Raw genomic sequence first — 18,183 nt, 5'->3', positions numbered from 1 at the left:
GATGCTTCCATTGTTCATTGAATTTATTTGTCTCTTATGATTAAGTTTTTTATTAAAAAAAAAAAACAGGTTGCTTAGGAACAGGGTTTCTGCTCAGCAAGCTAGAGAAAGAAAGAAGGTTTATGTGAATGACCTAGAATCCAGAGCCAAAGAGTTGCACGACAAAAATTTGAAGTTAGAAGAAAAAATTTCAACTTTGATCAACGAGAACACTATGCTTAGGAAGGTATATCCAAGATATTATTTTCCCCTGATCAATAAGTTTCTATAAAATGGGTCACCTGTAGCTTCAGTTTTAATCTGTCTATTTTTATTCTTTTCTGCAGGTTCTTATGAACACCAGGCCTAAAGTTGATGAAGGTATTGAGCCACAAAATGATGTGCCAGGCAACAGTTAGCAATTAGGATATCCAAGTTACTGTTTCACGAATTATTGTAAGAGAAGAAGTGAATATATCAAAACTATACATTGGGAGTTTGTCATATCTTGATGTGGAACTAGACTTGTTTGCTATGTTTATGATTACTTAACCATGTCTTCCTTGACATTGTTCTGCTTTTTCCAATTTGTCAGAGTTCTTTGTAAACTCTGTTTGCTTACCATTGTTTTAATTCTTCTGGAGCCACCCAATCTTGATGTGCGAAACCGAGTTGGTTTGGCTTGTTTCTTCTGTTTCGGCTTCGAACCGGCCAGAACCTAAGCTTCTTATGGGTTGAAAGATATGTTTTAATATGTTCATTGGTTCCTAAGCTTCTTATGGGTTGAATTGGTGACATATTAAATGATGGGTAAATTTTGACAGTAACAACTAGTAAGTAAAGATGATGTACTGCTTGTTTATCTATAGATGAAAAGTCTTGGAAATTGATGTTTGGTCATGTTGGTTCTTTCCCAAACTCATAACCATTTTTCAGGATGGGGGTTTGGGTTTTTTTTTTTTTTTTATGTGTGTGGGTGTGGGGGCGGGGGGGGGGGGGGGGGGGGGGGGGGAAGGAGTTATTTTTTCACGTTCCTGCATATGGTGGATAAAACTATTTTAGTTATTAGTAGAAAGATAATGCATCCAATTGTTTGTCATCTTTTTAAAATCACAAATTTTTTTTAAAAAAAAAATAATATTCTAACGACGCTTTAAAGCGTCGTTAAAATCACGAAATTTTTCTAAAAAAAATAATATTCTAACGACGCTTTAAAGCGTCGTTAAAATCACGAATTTTTTTAAAAAAAAAATAATATTCTAACGACGCTTTAAAGTAGTTAAAATCACATTTAACGACGCTTTAAAGCGTCGCTAAAAAACGTCGCTAATTTCCGACGCTTTTGAAAGCGTCGGAAAATATTTTCCCCACTGTAGCATAGGCGACGCTTTACCGACGCTTAGGAAAGCGTCGGGATGGTTTTTACCGACGCTTAAAAGCGTCGCTAAAGGCCAAAAAAAGCGTCGCTAATGCCCAATTTTCAGGTAGTGGAGTTTATAACCTGTTTGCATATTGGCAATTTAGTATAATGTTAGCATGACATGTAATAGGTTCTACATTTTGAATTAGTTCCTTACTTAGATCACAAAAGCGCTGACTCGGATGCAAAAGGCCTCGACTGGATAGGATTGATTTACAAGGAAGCCTTTGCCATTTAGGGCATGCTTGGATGATTGGGCTAAAAATCCTATAGAATTTGTAGGTTGGGCCAGTACAATTAGCAAAATTATAAAATTACAAATTGGGCTAGACTTATATTCATATATTCCCGAAATTCAGGCTTTTTTTCTTTCTATGGGATTTGGGTTGGTCTAGTCCAAAGCTGCTCTTCTGTATTTATGAATATAGGCCTAGCTTAGGCTTTAATTTTATGATTTTGTTGGTTATACTGGCTCAACCTATAAATTCTTTAGTTTTTTCAGCTCAATCATCCAAGCAGGTTCTTAGAGGGCATGACCCATCTCAATATCAAAGGTCTGATGGGCCCAGACAGGCGAAAAAGTCCTATGAATATTTGAGATAGGCTTGTTCGCTAATCTTGTGGAACCACAAAAAATGAGGCCCACGAGTTGGCCCATCGACATCTCTAGAACCCATATACTAACCCGACAGACTCCAAGATCGTGGCACGAAACTCAAGGTCCACATGTGGCGCAACAAATCCTCCATCGACCATGGATGACTTCACCAAACAATCAACTTCTCGGGTGGAGTCCGCTGGTACAAACGCAAAACGCATACTTGATCTGAACCTTCCATCAGTATTACAAAACCCAAACATCAAAAGGTGTTCCAGAACAGCTTGCTAGATTTAGATTTTAACACCCGTTCACTACTCAAAGTCCAGCTGTACATCCATCAAGCCATCTTCACCTGGATATAAAGGACCCCACCACCCCAGCAATGATAGCCGTCGGATCTCCAAGCACGGCGGAGATGATGAACTGCACCGCCATCGCCGCCAGCTCGCAGCAGCGCTTCATCTTGCCCTTCCCGACCCGGTGGTGGCTCTTCCCCACCCCCTTTATGCTCGGAATCCTATTCATCCCATTTATCCCCACCAATCCCCGCTTCCCGCCGCCGCGGCCGCCGTAATAGATCTCGTGCCAGCTGTCCACCAAAATCTCCATCACGCACGCCACGTGGAGATTGTACTGCTTGCACGCACTCGTGTAACTCCAGCTCCGCCCCTTGCGGCCGCACCGGTGGCACGGCGCTGCCACCTTCCGATGGAGGAAGAGCCGGAGCTCCCCCCCGCCGCCGTCTCCACCGGCGTCGAGGACGTGGGGGAGGGCGGCGCAGCAGGGGTGGAGGTCGAAGCCGCAGGAGTGGCAGTGGTAGACGAGGCCGGCGACGTCACGCTCGCATGCATTGCAGAACCGGGGGGCATTGCCGGGAGGGCGGGGGAGGAGGTAGAAGGCGCATTTCGGGTAGAAGGGGTGGCGGAGGATCGAGGAGGGGGCCGCAAGGGCGCACTGCTTGTGCAGGTCGAAGTCGCAGAGGCCGCATTTAAAGCGGGAGCCGATGCCGGCCTCCTTGCAGCCGTCGCACTTGAACGGGACCTCGGCGTACTCGAACCGGAGCTTGTGCTGGGGGTGGCTGAAGTGGGTGATTTCACCGTATTTCATGGCAAATTCTTTGGTTAGATAAATAAATTGAGTTTCAAACGAGAGAGAGAGAGAGAGAGAGAGAGAGAGAGAGACGCTTGATACTTTGAGGTTGTTGTGTGGATGAAACTACTAGTAGTTCATGTCATGGGCTTTATAGAGAGATAAGAGAGAGTTTTAGGACTTGGTACTTTAGCTAGGGACTAGAGAAAGAGAGAGAGTTGGTGGACAGTGTTGGCTTAAGGGAGAGGTTAGCTTAAGGGAGAAGGGTGTTGGGAATATATGCTTGGTGTTGGAGTTTGTCCTTAGCGTGCACTGGGAAGTGGGATTAGACATGGCATCTTTACAGGCAATGGTAAGATGTCCCACGTCAAATTATTCAGGTTCTCATGGGGTATAATTTTTGTCTGGGACATGAGTTAGCTTTGGAAGTTAATAATGTTGGCTACCTTGAAAGTAGAATAGAGCAAAGAGATTTGCACAAGAAAAGAATAACCAAGGGAATAAAAAAAAGGAAAAAGAAATGAAAAGAATAGAACAAAGATAATAGGGAAGGATTTTGATGATACCTGATTTAGGGCAAGAATGGTCACTGAGTATAAGTATGATCTTGGAATAATACCTCGGGTTTGCAGGGTAGAAAAAATAATACGTGCACCTAAGTGGATAAGATTGCATAGTATAGAATCATCAATTATATGATAAAAAAATTATTACTAGAATTCTCTGGAAAGATCTATAAGTCTTTTGAGATGATCTTTTTTAACTAGAAGATGAATCATGGTTGCATAATTCACTAGTTCGCTTAGTTCAAATCATTAACAAGTGGTTTACATTGTTTTTGTGAATCAGGCTATTAATCTATAATTTAGTATAAGAGTGTGGTATTGTTTTGACTCGTGACAGTAGTGGAAAGATTTGACTAAACAAGAATCCTACATATAATTACTCTACTACTGAAGAAAATGACACTTTTCTTTCTACAATTTGCTAAAAGAGAATTATTACAAAATGACATGTATAAAAAGTTTAGATGAGAGTAGGGGTTGATCAAAATGCAACTAGAACAAAATGGTACCAGGCAAAGTTATAATGCTGAAGCGTTTTGGATAGAGGTTGGAGAAAACAGAGGATATCCATGACTTGCCACAAAATAAGACGCAAAAAAAAAATCAGTATTAAAAAATAAAGCAATTTCACTCTTTGATGCAAATCACTAGTATCTCAAAAGCCTCTGCACATTCCATGCTCGCATTCTGTACAATATCAGGATGTAATCATGTAAAACCCCCAAAATTAAAAAAAAAAAAGGAAAGGGGCGGATGGGCCGGCCCGAAAAGACCGGGCCCATCCCCCTTATCACGATCGTGCCTAGGGCACGATCGTGGAAGAAGGGGGCACGGGAGAGAGGGGCGGCGGCGGCGTTCGGTGGGAGGCGACTCGCCGGAGGAGACCGAGCGCCGGAGAGGGAGATCCGGCCGGCCGCGGGGGGGGGGACAAGCCTTCCTCTTTCCTTCCGTGAAGACCCTCCACAAGAGAGGATTTTTTTTTCCGAGTTGCTCACAGATTCCTCTCCGATTTCGTCGCCGGAAAGGCCGCCGGAGCACCCCGCCGGACTGAGGTAAGCGTGGATCTTTCCCTTGCGTATCATTTGCTTGGTTTTTGGGTCGTGTGGATGGGATTTTGGCCGGCGGATCGCTGGAAAAAGGGTCCGAAACAGGGTACCCCTGTTTCGGCCTCTTCTTTCCGATTTTTGGCCGCCGCCGGCTGCCGGAATGGCCGAGATGCATGGCGGGAAGGGGGTTGATCGGATCTGTGTGAGGGTTGGATATGAGTTCCTAGGGTTTGTTGTGGATGGGAATGGTGAACCGAGGTCTTCTCCTTGTGGTTCCACCTTCTTCCTCCTCTTCCCCTCGTCGGTTGGCCACCGGCGGCGGCGACGGCGACTGGGTGTCGTCGGTTGGGGGCCGAGCCACCATCACGGTGGCCTTTCCGTGGAAGAAATGGAGGAAGGGGGAGGGGTCTGTGTCGGTTGGAAAGAAGAAGGAGAAGAAGAAAAAGGAGGAGGAAAAATAAGAATATAATAATAATAATAATAATAAGAGGAGAAGGAAAAGAAGAAGAAGAGGAAGAGACTTCTTCTTCTCTCTTTCTCTTGGCCGGCCACCATCGCCGGTGACTGCAGCAGGGGCGGCCGGCGATGGTTCGGCCAATGGTGGCCGAGGGTGGGGAAGGTGAGGGCACAGCCACCCCGGCTGTTGCCCTTGGACCAAAGAGGTGGAGGAAGAACCCTTCTCTATCATCCACCCTTCTTTTGGTCTTTTCATCGGGACCGGCCATCGTCGCCGGCGTGGCAGCGGCCACGGCTGACGACGACATGGGCCGGTGGTACAAGGGTGGGAGTCGGGCCACCTCGACTGCCCTAGACTTGGAGAGATTGATGTTTGGGGATCTGGTTATGGACCCCATAGTAAATATTAATTATGGTTTGGAATATTTAAATATTAAATGATTTAGTTTGTGATTTGTAATTGATGTTGTAGAGGAAGAGTCGGCAGAGCCAGGAGGTTTTGATCAGGGGACTCAGCACCCCAGCGCGTAGGTTGTGATTCGGACTGTGTTTGAGTCAGTCTACAATTTCTGTAAGAATCCCTACATCTGAGCACTTCTATGCATATATTGATTTATCGTTGGATTTATTTACGATTTTGATGTTATTGCTTGTGAGTTGATATGATACATATGAGACGAATTTTTTATCAACATATTTTCATTATTATGTGGTTATTGTTTATGAGTTGATGCGGCACCTATGAGGCGTGCATGTTGTTTATAATGAAAATATTGAGATAAATTCATTTGGGAAGAAATAACATATTTTTTTGAAAATTTATGAAAATATGTGATGTGATGGGAATGTGATTGAACATGTAAAACTAGACATGTAATATGGGTTGGACTAACCTTGTCATGAGATAGCCTCTACGAGCTTATGCGTAGGATAGCGGCCACGAGCTGATGCGTGGGATAGCCTCCACGGGCTTACGCGTGGGATAGCCTCTACGAGCTTATGCGTAGGATAGCCTCCACGGGCTTACGCGTGGGATAGCCTCTACGAGCTTATGCGTAGGATAGCCTCCACGGGCTTACGCGTGGGATAGCTGCCACGAGGTTATGCGTGGGATTTGTGCAGTCTTGGACTGGGACATGATCTTGGTTAGTCCAACGCCAGAAATGAAAAGTTTGAAAACTTTGGAATTTGAGTAATACGGGAATGGATCACATAATGTGAAAAAGGATTTGTGTATATGTACTGATTACATATATTTGTTGTTTGTTGAGCTTTTGAAATGATGAAATGATATATATTTTGATACTTGATTATTTTATGATTTTATCGTGTGTGGCTGTTGGGATTCTTACTGGGCTGGAAAAGCTCATACTACACTTCCATTTTTTTTCAGAGGCACTGGATTCGTAGAATCTGTCGGATGGGACAAGAAGTGAGCTCGATCTGGAGTCAGACTGCTAGATAGTTAGAAGTCAATTTATCTTTTATTTATGGACATTTGAAATTATGTAATAAATCAGTACATTGTAGCTGGATTTGATTGAATTACATCAATCTTTGATTTTGGCATTTATGGAATTATTGGAATTATTGGAATTGTTGTTTATCTTAGGCCTTGCATGATCTTTAGGGCATTGCTCTAGGGCTCATGCGGCCGGTCGCGTGCCGGACCCGGGTGATGGGTTCGGGGCGTGACAGAGTGGTATCAGAGCTTAAGGTTAAGGTATCCTAAGGTTTAGGAATCCTAGGGATTAGGCTCGAATAAGCCTGAGTGGGGAAAATCACTAAATACGTAAGATATTAAATGGTGTGATTAGCATATGAAGAATGCGAAATTTTCTTAATCTGATGAACTTGATGCTGGAAAAAATTGTGTAGGTTGATATGGCTCGAGGGCGTGGTCGAGGGTGTGCCAGGAGGCCGACCCGATTTGCGGATGGCTCCACGGCTTGGGCACCCTCTGGACAGCAGGAAGATACCTCATCCACGCCGACTCGGGGTGTGCCACAGCAGGAGCACACCATGGACCCTACTGGTAGTACTCCAGAGATGGGAGCTCCGGAGATTGGGACATCCGAAGGACCAAGTATTCAGCTTGAGGAGACGATAAGTGCTTCACAGTTGATGCAAATGATGGTGCAACAGCAAGCTGCTGCCAGGGAAGACATGATGAGGATGGTAGAAGTACAGCAACAGTTCTTGCAGCAACAGTTGCAGCAGCAGCAAGCAATGTATCAACAACAGCAGCAACAACAGCAGCAGTTTCAAGGCACTACAGCTCAGCCGGAGCACCGAGTCAGTCTGTTGGATTTTCAGAGATATGCACCCCCAGCATTTAAAGGTACGGCTGACCCGATGGAGGCTGAGAGCTGGCTGAAACAGATAGAGAAAGTCTTTCAAGCCTTGAAGTGCCCTGATGAGGAGAAAGTTCTTTTTGCCACCTTCATGTTACAGGGTGAGGCAGCTGATTGGTGGGAGATGGAGAAAGGGAAGCTTAGTCCGGATGATGCCCCCTTCATTTGGGGAGAATTTAAAAAGGTTTTTCATGAGAAGTATTTTCCCCAGGGTATCCGATTCCAAAAATATAGGGAGTTTGACCGACTGGAGCAGGGTGATATGACAGTTGCTCAGTATGCAGCAAAGTTTGAAGAGATGTCCCGATATGCTCCGACTTTGATATCAGAGGATAGTGATCGAGCAAGGAAATTTGAAAATGGGCTCAGGGGAAGGATTCAACAACAAGTCGCTGCTTTTGAACTATCTAGTTACAAAGATGTGGTTAACAAAGCCCTGGTGATAGAAAAAGGGCTTGACAACGCCCAGGCTGCTAGAGAAAAGAATATGAAGAAAAGGTTTCGATCTACTGATTCTCCGAGCCAAAATAGTAGACCTTTCAAGTCGAAGGATCAGAGACCGAACCAAGTTGTTACAAGGGACAGAGGACAAGCCCGAGGTGCTATTAGATGCTACCGCTGTGGAGGACCTCATCTTAAGCGAGATTGCACCTGGATTGGAGGGCCATGTTTTTCTTGTGGTCAAGAAGGGCATAAGGCTGTTGTTTGTCCTAGTGGGAAGGAACAGCAGAGGCGACAGGCACCTCAGTCTTCTCAGAGAGCCCCTGAAAATCGAGCACCTCAGGAGGGACAACAACAAGAAGGAGGGCAACAGAGGCCTAGGACCCAGGGTCGGGTCTATGCACTCACAGAGCAGGATGCCAAGGCTTCTAATTCAGTGGTGACAGGCATGATTAGGTTAATGTCATATGATGCAAATGTTTTATTTGACTCTGGTGCTACCCACTCATTCATATCGGCCAATTTTGTTAGAAAGAATACTGAAATATCACCGGTACCATTAGAATTTGATCTTTGTGTCTCAACGCCAAGTGGAGATGTTATATTAGTTAATTCAGTTTGCAAAAACTGTATTTTGGGTGTTGAGGACAGAGAAATGAATGCAGACTTGTTGGTCTTAGAGATGAATGACTTTGATTTGATTCTTGGAATGGACTGGTTGGCAGCATACCATGCTACTGTTGATTGTTTTGAGAAAACGATCAAGTTTCAGATCCCTGGTCAGCCAGTGTTTGGGTTGGTGGGTAGCAAGTCACCTCATCAAATGAAATTAATCTCAGCTTTACAGGCTAAGAAGCTTCTCGCAAAAGGTTGTGAAGGATTCTTAGCTGCTGTGTTAGATACCTAGAAAGAGGAGCCCAAGTTAGAGAATATCCCTGTGGTGGCAGAATTTCCAGAGGTGTTTCCAGATGAATTGCCAGAATTACCCCCTGATAGGGAGATTGAATTCTGTATCGACTTGATTCCTGGCACTAGTCCAATTTCAAAGGCTCCATATCGAATGGCTCCAGCTGAATTGAAAGAGCTGAAGGAACAGCTACAGGAGTTACTGGATAAAGGTTTTATCAGGCCTAGTGTTTCTCCTTGGGGCGCTCCTGTGTTATTTGTGAAAAAGAAAGACGGTAGCCTCCGACTCTGTATAGACTACCGGGAACTAAACAAGGTGACAGTACGGAATAAATACCCACTACCAAGGATTGATGATTTGTTTGATCAGCTGCAAGGGGCTCAGATTTTCTCAAAGATTGATCTTCGTTCTGGCTATCACCAATTGAAAATAAAGGCAGAGGATGTACCTAAGACAGCTTTCAGGACCAGATACGGGCATTATGAATTTTTGGTCATGCCTTTTGGTTTGACAAATGCACCGGCTGCCTTCATGGATCTTATGAATCGGATATTTAAACCTTATTTGGATCAGTTTGTAGTGGTATTCATTGATGATATTTTGGTGTATTCAAAGAGCTCACAGGAACATGAAGAACATCTAAGGGTAGTATTGCAAATTCTTAGAGAAAAGAAGTTGTATGCAAAGCTATCAAAGTGTGAGTTCTGGTTGGATAGTATTTCTTTTCTTGGGCATGTGATCTCCAAAGAAGGTGTCTCTGTTGATCCAATGAAAGTGGAGGCAGTGGTTGGGTGGTGTAGACCTACCAATGTAACTGAAGTGCGCAGCTTCTTGGGATTGGCTGGATATTACAGAAGATTTGTTGAGGGGTTCTCCCGTATTGCCATGCCTCTAAGTCGCTTGACTCAGAAGCGAGTAAAGTTTGAATGGACAGATGACTGTGAACAGAGTTTTCAAGAGCTGAAAAAGCGTCTGGTGACAGCCCCAGTACTAGCTATTCCATCTGGAACAGAAAGCTTCACCATCTACAGTGATGCATCTCGTAAAGGACTTGGGTGTGTACTGATGCAGAATGGGAAGGTGATAGCTTATGCCTCTAGATAGTTAAAGTCATATGAACAGAATTACCCTACACATGATTTGGAGTTGGCAGCGGTAGTTTTTGCTCTGAAGATATGGAGGCATTATTTGTATGGGGAACACTGTGAGGTTTTCACAGACCATAAAAGTTTGAAGTATATCTTCACACAGAAAGAGTTGAATTTGAGGCAAAGGAGATGGCTAGAACTACTGAAAGATTATGACCTGACTATTAGTTACCATTCAGGGAAAGCAAATGTAGTGGCTGATGCTTTGAGCAGAAAATCCTCAAGTGGGCTGGCAGCATTAATCACTACACAGAAGCATATTTTATTAGATTTGGAGAGATCAGGGATTGAGATAAGGCTACATGATCCTAAGGTACATCTGGCTACCCTCACAGTGCAGCCTACTCTGATTGAAAAGATCAAGATGTCTCAGAGAGAGGATCCAGAGTTACAGAAGATCAGAGAAACAGTAGAGTCAGGTATGCAGTAAGAATTCCGGGTGCATGAAGATGGCTCTTTAAGATTCGGGAGCAGGGTATGTGTGCCAAAGGTACCAGAAATGAAGAAAGAGATTCTTGATGAGGCCCATAACTCAGCTTATACAGTGCATCCAGGTGGTACCAAAATGTACCGGGACTTGAAGGAAAATTTTTGGTGGAGCGGCATGAAGCGAGATATAGCTCAGTATGTTGCACAGTGCTTAGTGTGTCAGCAAGTGAAAGCTGAGCATCAGAGACCTGCTGGACCACTACAGTCTCTTATCATTCCTCAGTGGAAGTGGGAGCATATCACCATGGATTTTGTGACTGCTCTGCTTAAGACTCCTCGGGGTAATGATGCAGTGTGGGTGATTGTTGACCGACTGACCAAGTCAGCACATTTCTTGCCTTTTAGAGTTGGCTTTTTCTTGGAGAAATTGGCAAGTATGTACATAGAGCAAATTGTGAGGCTGCACGGGATTCCAGTTTCAATTGTGTCTGACAGAGATACTAGATTTGTGTCACAATTTTGGAAGAGCCTTCATAAAGCTCTTGGTACAAGATTGGACTTCAATACAGCTTTTCATCCACAAACTGATGGACAGTCGGAGCGCACTATTCAGATCTTGGAGGATATGTTGAGGGCTTGTGTCATGGATTTGGGTGGTGCATGGGATAGTCATTTGTCGCTGGTTGAATTTGCCTACAACAATAGTTATCAAGCCAGCATTCAGATGGCTCCTTTTGAGGCATTGTATGGCAGGAAATGCCGATCTCCAATTTGTTGGGATGATGTGGGAGAAAGAAAAGTATTGGGTCCAGAGATAGTACAACAAACTGTGGATAAGATACAGGTGATCAGAGAACGACTCCTTATAGCTCAGAGTAGACAAAAGAGTTATGCTGATAATAGGAGAAGAGAACTGGAGTTTCAGGTTGGCGATCATGTTTTCTTGAGAGTATCTCCTACTAAAGGTATGATGAGGTTCGGAATTCGTGGCAAATTGAGCCCTAGGTTTGTCGGTCCGTTCGAAATCTTGGACAGAGTTGGAGAAGTGGCATATCGTTTGGCCCGACCACCAGCTTTATCAAGTGTACATAATGTATTCCATGTTTCAATGCTGAGGAAATATATTCCGGACCCGAACCATGTGGTAGATTTTGAGCCTATAAGTCTGCATGAGGATCTGACTTATGAAGAGTACCCGGTACGGATTGTGGACAGAAAAGATCAAGTGTTGCGACGTCGGACCATTCCTTATGTAAAGGTGCAATGGAGTAACCACTCCGAAAGAGAGGCCACTTGGGAGCTCGAAGAAGAAATAAAACCCAAACATCCTCAACTCTTTGGTATTCCAGGTACATTAATTTCGCGGACGAAATTTTTTTTTTAGGAGGGGAGAATGTAAAACCCCCAAAATTAAAAAAAAAAAAGGAAAGGGGCGGATGGGCCGGCCCGAAAAGACCGGGCCCATCCCCCTTATCACGATCGTGCCTAGGGCACGATCGTGGAAGAAGGGGGCACGGGAGAGAGGGGCGGCGGCGGCGTTCGGTGGGAGGCGACTCGCCGGAGGAGACCGAGCGCCGGAGAGGGAGATCCGGCCGGCCGCGGGGGGGGACAAGCCTTCCTCTTTCCTTCCGTGAAGACCCTCCACAAGAGAGGATTTTTTTTTCCGAGTTGCTCACAGATTCCTCTCCGATTTCGTCGCCGGAAAGGCCGCCGGAGCACCCCGCCGGACTGAGGTAAGCGTGGATCTTTCCCTTGCGTATCATTTGCTTGGTTTTTGGGTCGTGTGGATGGGATTTTGGCCGGCGGATCGCTGGAAAAAGGGTCCGAAACAGGGTACCCCTGTTTCGGCCTCTTCTTTCCGATTTTTGGCCGCCGCCGGCTGCCGGAATGGCCGAGATGCATGGCGGGAAGGGGGTTGATCGGATCTGTGTGAGGGTTGGATATGAGTTCCTAGGGTTTGTTGTGGATGGGAATGGTGAACCGAGGTCTTCTCCTTGTGGTTCCACCTTCTTCCTCCTCTTCCCCTCGTCGGTTGGCCACCGGCGGCGGCGACGGCGACTGGGTGTCGTCGGTTGGGGGCCGAGCCACCATCACGGTGGCCTTTCCGTGGAAGAAATGGAGGAAGGGGGAGGGGTCTGTGTCGGTTGGAAAGAAGAAGGAGAAGAAGAAAAAGAAGGAGGAAAAATAAGAATATAATAATAATAATAATAATAAGAGGAGAAGGAAAAGAAGAAGAAGAGGAAGAGACTTCTTCTTCTCTCTTTCTCTTGGCCGGCCACCATCGCCGGTGACTGCAGCAGGGGCGGCCGGCGATGGTTCGGCCAATGGTGGCCGAGGGTGGGGAAGGTGAGGGCACAGCCACCCCGGCTGTTGCCCTTGGACCAAAGAGGTGGAGGAAGAACCCTTCTCTATCATCCACCCTTCTTTTGGTCTTTTCATCGGGACCGGCCATCGTCGCCGGCGTGGCAGCGGCCACGGCTGGCGACGACATGGGCCGGTGGTACAAGGGTGGGAGTCGGGCCACCCCGACTGCCCTAGACTTGGAGAGATTGATGTTTGGGGATCTGGTTATGGACCCCATAGTAAATATTAATTATGGTTTGGAATATTTAAATATTAAATGATTTAGTTTGTGATTTGTAATTGATGTTGTAGAGGAAGAGTCGGCAGAGCCAGGAGGTTTTGATCAGGGGACTCAGCACCCCAGCGCGTAGGTTGTGATTCGGACTGTGTTTGAGTCAGTCTACAATTTCTGTAAGAATCCCTACATCTGAGCACTTCTATGCATATATTGATTTATCGTTGGATTTATTTACGATTTTGATGTTATTGCTTGTGAGTTGATATGATACATATGAGACGAATTTTTTATCAACATATTTTCATTATTATGTGGTTATTGTTTATGAGTTGATGCGGCACCTATGAGGCGTGCATGTTGTTTATAATGAAAATATTGAGATAAATTCATTTGGGAAGAAATAACATATTTTTTTGAAAATTTATGAAAATATGTGATGTGATGGGAATGTGATTGAACATGTAAAACTAGACATGTAATATGGGTTGGACTAACCTTGTCATGAGATAGCCTCTACGAGCTTATGCGTAGGATAGCGGCCACGAGCTGATGCGTGGGATAGCCTCCACGGGCTTACGCGTGGGATAGCCTCTACGAGCTTATGCGTAGGATAGCCTCCACGGGCTTACGCGTGGGATAGCCTCTACGAGCTTATGCGTAGGATAGCCTCCACGGGCTTACGCGTGGGATAGCTGCCACGAGGTTATGCGTGGGATTTGTGCAGTCTTGGACTGGGACATGATCTTGGTTAGTCCAACGCCAGAAATGAAAAGTTTGAAAACTTTGGAATTTGAGTAATACGGGAATGGATCACATAATGTGAAAAAGGATTTGTGTATATGTACTGATTACATATATTTGTTGTTTGTTGAGCTTTTGAAATGATGAAATGATATATATTTTGATACTTGATTATTTTATGATTTTATCGTGTGTGGCTGTTGGGATTCTTACTGGGCTGGAAAAGCTCATACTACACTTCCATTTTTTTTCAGAGGCACTGGATTCGTAGAATCTGTCGGATGGGACAAGAAGTGAGCTCGATCTGGAGTCAGACTGCTAGATAGTTAGAAGTCAATTTATCTTTTATTTATGGACATTTGAAATTATGTAATAAATCAGTACATTGTAGCTGGATTTGATTGAATTACATCAATCTTTGATTTTGGCATTTATGGAATTATTGGAATTATTGGAATTGTTGTTTATCTTAGGCCTTGCATGATCTTTAGGGCATTGCTCTAGGGCTCATGCGGCCGGTCGCGTGCCGGACCCGGGTGATGGGTTCGGGGCGTGACAAATCATTCTAAAAACCGTTTATTTTCGATCAGCAGTTGGAATGCATTTGCATGTCATGAAGTCGCTTCTAATTTTTTCTTCTTGTTCTTTTCAAGTTAGTTGCTTGTAGTTTGCAAAAAGAAAAGTCTTTGCAAGAACCTGACATAACTTTTATGCACATGAAACCAGAAAATAAACCACCACCCACCCCCCAACAAAATTTAAAAAAGAAAAAGAAAAAGAAAAGAAAAAGAAAAGAAAAGAAAAGAAAAATCTATCTTGTGTGAATATGCTTCTAAAATACCATACTTGCAGCTTGCTTGGAGTTAATTCGGGTTCTACTTCCAAAGGTTAGCATTCCACTTCTTCTCCTTTCTTTAAAGTCATATATATTCTCAACTTTATCTTGGAAAGTTCATCTGATGCATTATCACATATCAAATGATTTAGTATGATCCTGCAGCACTCTTGATTTTTTTAAGTCCAAAGAAGAAGAAGTTTCTGAAAGAATAAATACCTGCCTTGCGTATGATTGCTTATCCACCATAATTTGTGGGGTTTCTACACACAAGTGCTAGCTGATAGGATTATTTGGCCTCCAGACATTTGTTCCATTATTCTATGCTTCACATAATGTTCTCATAATATTCTATGGTTCACATATTCTACCATAGCTCCTTAGTGAATAATGCTGCGCCATTATGTCTGTCTTATCTTCGTCTCACTCTCAGGGCAATGAAAGTCTGGGCAGAACGTGTTCCTCCTTGCAAAAGTTCAAGTAGAATTTAAGATGATTTAGCCTACAGACGAGTGCAGTATTATTCTATGCTTCACGTATTCTACTGTAATTCCTTATGAATAATGTTATGCCATAATTATGTTTGCCTTATCTTCGTCCCCCAGTCAGCGACATGAAAGGTCTGAGCGGAACATGTTCCGCCTCGCACCAACTCAAGTTGAATCCAAGTAAGATCTGGAATCTGGCCCTCTCAATTGGATTGAAAATTTAAGTCCCCCTATTACCTTATCCAGCCTACACAAACATACACACGCCTGCACATGCATGCACGCCCGTCTCTCTCTCTCTCTTAAAAAAAAAAATCTGAGTATAAATATTAAAATGAAAATATTATAGTGACATCCTCTCAACTTTGGAGGTGTCCCTGAGACACTTCCTCGACTTTGGATGTGTCCCAAAGACACTCTTGATCTCCACTTTAAAAAGTTTCAAACCGACACTTCAAGCTTCTAAATTGTTCCAAATTTGCCCTTTCATTCATCTCCGTTGACGGAGGAGTGGTGGCACGTGACTATTACACAATAGCATAAAGCTGTTATACGACAAAAATGCCGTTGATATATATCGAAGAGGTGGAGTCTCAAAGGATCATTCATATGAAACAAATCTCAAAGCTTACATCTAAAAGCACCCTTAGTATATGACCCATAGTTATGGATCACCCAGCATGCAGATCTCAAAGCACTCTAAATCTCTTCATTCATCTGCTTGCATAAATCTCCAGCACTTTTAATATATGGCCCATAGTTAAGGATCATCCACTGCACAACTCTCAAAACACCGCGAACTCTATTCATCCATCTGCGCAGATCTCAAAGCACCCTCAGTATATGACCCATAGTTAAGGATTACCCACAATACTGATCTGCCGACACTCCAAATTTCTTCATTCATCCACCCACCTATACAAATCTCAAAACATCCACAGTATATAGTTTATAGTTAAGAATCACCCACAACATAAATTTTAAAGTGTTCCAAACTCCATTCTCCTACAAAGATCTCAAAGCACACTTAGTATATGACTTAGTGAAGGATCACCTACTGCACAAATCTCAAAGCCGTCCAAACCCTTCATTCATCTATCTGCACAGATCTCAAAGTGCCCTTAATATATCGCCCATTGTAAAGATCACCCACCGCATAGATCTCTATCTGCATAGATCTCAAAGCCATCCGAACCCTTCATTCATGTATGGTACCAGAACTAGACCCAGGGCCAACTCAATAGAATTGCATCACTTGGCTATTCTTTACGATGCCATATTCCTCGCGGCCCTCCTGGCTGATGGATGCTGATCTTGAGCGTGATCGTTTATAATGCACTCACTCGCTAGATGGTTTCTAGAAAACGTTTAGTTTTATTGGTGGGGAACGACCCCAGCGGATGGGGTATACCATAATTATTTGCATCTTGGCATCCTTTGTGTGCACCACACATCAGATAATTCTTGCTTCTCAATATTCCACGAGGGGAATATTGAGAAATGTTGTGAAAGGGGGAAAATTCTATAATGATTGCTCATATAAGGGCATACAGATGGAATAAACTTGGGCCTCCGAAAAAGAAAAATGAACACCAATAAACCAACATTCATCTCTATCTGGAATCCTTCCTCAAGCAAGGGCACTGGCCAAGTAGAACTTCTTAGGCGTCTTAGGGAACCTAAGAAAAGGAAAAGTGCATCAAAATGAGTATTTTCAGAAAAAATTGAAAGAATTTAAGAGCACCATCAATCAGAATGATCAGCATCTGATGCTTAAAGCGCACAGGTTTGGCTGCAAGTTGTGTTTAAAAAATACAATACTACCTGCCAAAATCTATGATAAATATCAGGTCCATGATAATAGATTAAAAGCATCTAGACACACCCTAGCAATGCTTTGGAGCAACAGGCAATCATACAACAAGTTCGTTGCGCTACATAGTAGGACATAATTAATTGGTGCAGGAATTTCCATCCAGGGATGCAATGTCACCTTTCAATCATAAAGCTATATCTGCTCAACCGCAGATACCACAGCTTGTGGGAAGTGCCTACCCTTCAAATGGAGCTGTTGGAATTTGACCGATAATATATTTTAAATTTCTTGAGCATTTGACTAACTTCCTTGCCCCTCATCTCCTCTCCTGGGCCAAACTGATGGCTCACCTTGCATTCCTTGCTCCACGACTCCAGCCCACGTCTCCTCTCCAGATAGGGCTTCTACTACTTCACATCCGGCCTCGATGCTCGTTTGCAAAGGCTCCAGCTGCCAATATGTTGTTCTGATGATCGACTTCTCTTTTTACTCCTGCAGCGACGCAAAGGCTCCAGCTGCTAATATGTTGTTCCGATGGCCGGCTTCTCTGCTAATACTTCTACAACGACTTCACCTAAACCCTCATGCGCATCAGAGGCTTTTGTTGTGCACTCCATGTATTTTTCTTTTATTTTCTCTGTAAAATATTTCCTTATTTTAATAAAATTCTTGGTGGCTTATGGAGTTTTTTTTTTTTTTTTTTGATTGAAAGAGAGGCAGCCCAATTTATTTTTTTAGTACAACAACGGCTCACACCCGACGGGTGTAGATGCGGGCAGCAAAATCGGAAAATAAAATACTACATAAGGACTCTAGTACTGAGCCGCAATCTGTCCAAACAAAATCTCCCGCGTGGTAAGCTGCATAGAAAGCAATCCAGTCGGTGGTACCATTTCAACTACCCAATTTATTCAAAAAAAAGAATAATGTACAAGTATTTATAAGAGGTGCCGAACAGGGCAAACAATAAAACAGAATTAAGGTTAGAACTCCTTAGCCACCATTTATATCAAAAAAAAAAGAGAAGGAGAAGGAGAAGATCGGAGAGTACAGAGATTGTCTTCTTCATGGCGTATATTATACAACCAATTATTATGATTTTGTGGTTCCTTTTCCTTCCTTTACATTTGTATATTAGTCTTATCTTCATTTCCGAGGGTCCAACAATTCAAAGAAGGCCAAATATCCTTCGTGATGTGCTATTATATTCCCAAGGAGGGTCCAACGTCCAACAAGGTAATGTGTCAAAGTTCAGCTCCCAGCAATTAGAACAGCTAGGCATTCTG

At 43.7% G+C, this 18,183-nt stretch overlaps 2 protein-coding genes across 2 annotated transcripts; one reads left to right on the top strand and one right to left on the bottom strand.

The window, feature by feature from the left end:
* Nucleotides 1-56: 56 nt before the first annotated feature.
* Nucleotides 57-4,326, bottom strand: LOC103696057 (uncharacterized). Its single transcript, XM_008777562.6, has one exon. The coding sequence runs from the start codon at nucleotides 3,105-3,107 to the stop codon at nucleotides 2,349-2,351; it is 759 nt and encodes a 252-aa protein (XP_008775784.2). The 5' UTR covers nucleotides 3,108-4,326; the 3' UTR covers nucleotides 57-2,348.
* Nucleotides 4,327-4,379: 53 nt separating this feature from the next.
* Nucleotides 4,380-14,209, top strand: LOC148699650 (uncharacterized). The gene is made up of 4 exons (XM_089925239.1): nucleotides 4,380-4,707; nucleotides 5,630-5,728; nucleotides 6,551-13,190; nucleotides 14,013-14,209. Exon 3 carries the CDS (start codon nucleotides 7,042-7,044, stop codon nucleotides 8,857-8,859), a length of 1,818 nt encoding a protein of 605 aa, XP_089781365.1. The 5' UTR covers nucleotides 4,380-4,707; nucleotides 5,630-5,728; nucleotides 6,551-7,041; the 3' UTR covers nucleotides 8,860-13,190; nucleotides 14,013-14,209.
* Nucleotides 14,210-18,183: the final 3,974 nt, after the last annotated feature.

The sequence above is a fragment of the Phoenix dactylifera genome, chromosome 9 (assembly GCF_051530095.1).
Source record: "Phoenix dactylifera cultivar Ajwa chromosome 9, Ajwa_hap1_PhDact_Kaust_v1.1, whole genome shotgun sequence".
In the NCBI taxonomy this organism is placed as follows: Eukaryota; Viridiplantae; Streptophyta; class Magnoliopsida; order Arecales; family Arecaceae; genus Phoenix; species Phoenix dactylifera.
Note: the sequence above shows the minus strand (reverse complement) of the source record. Positions and strands in the feature narration are given on the sequence as shown.

Bases quoted from the DNA above. Each gene is read 5' to 3' on its own strand.
- LOC103696057 (XM_008777562.6), bottom strand. From the start codon at position 3,107: ATGAAATACGGTGAAATCACCCACTTCAGCCACCCCCAGCACAAGCTC.
- LOC148699650 (XM_089925239.1), top strand. From the start codon at position 7,042: ATGGCTCGAGGGCGTGGTCGAGGGTGTGCCAGGAGGCCGACCCGATTT.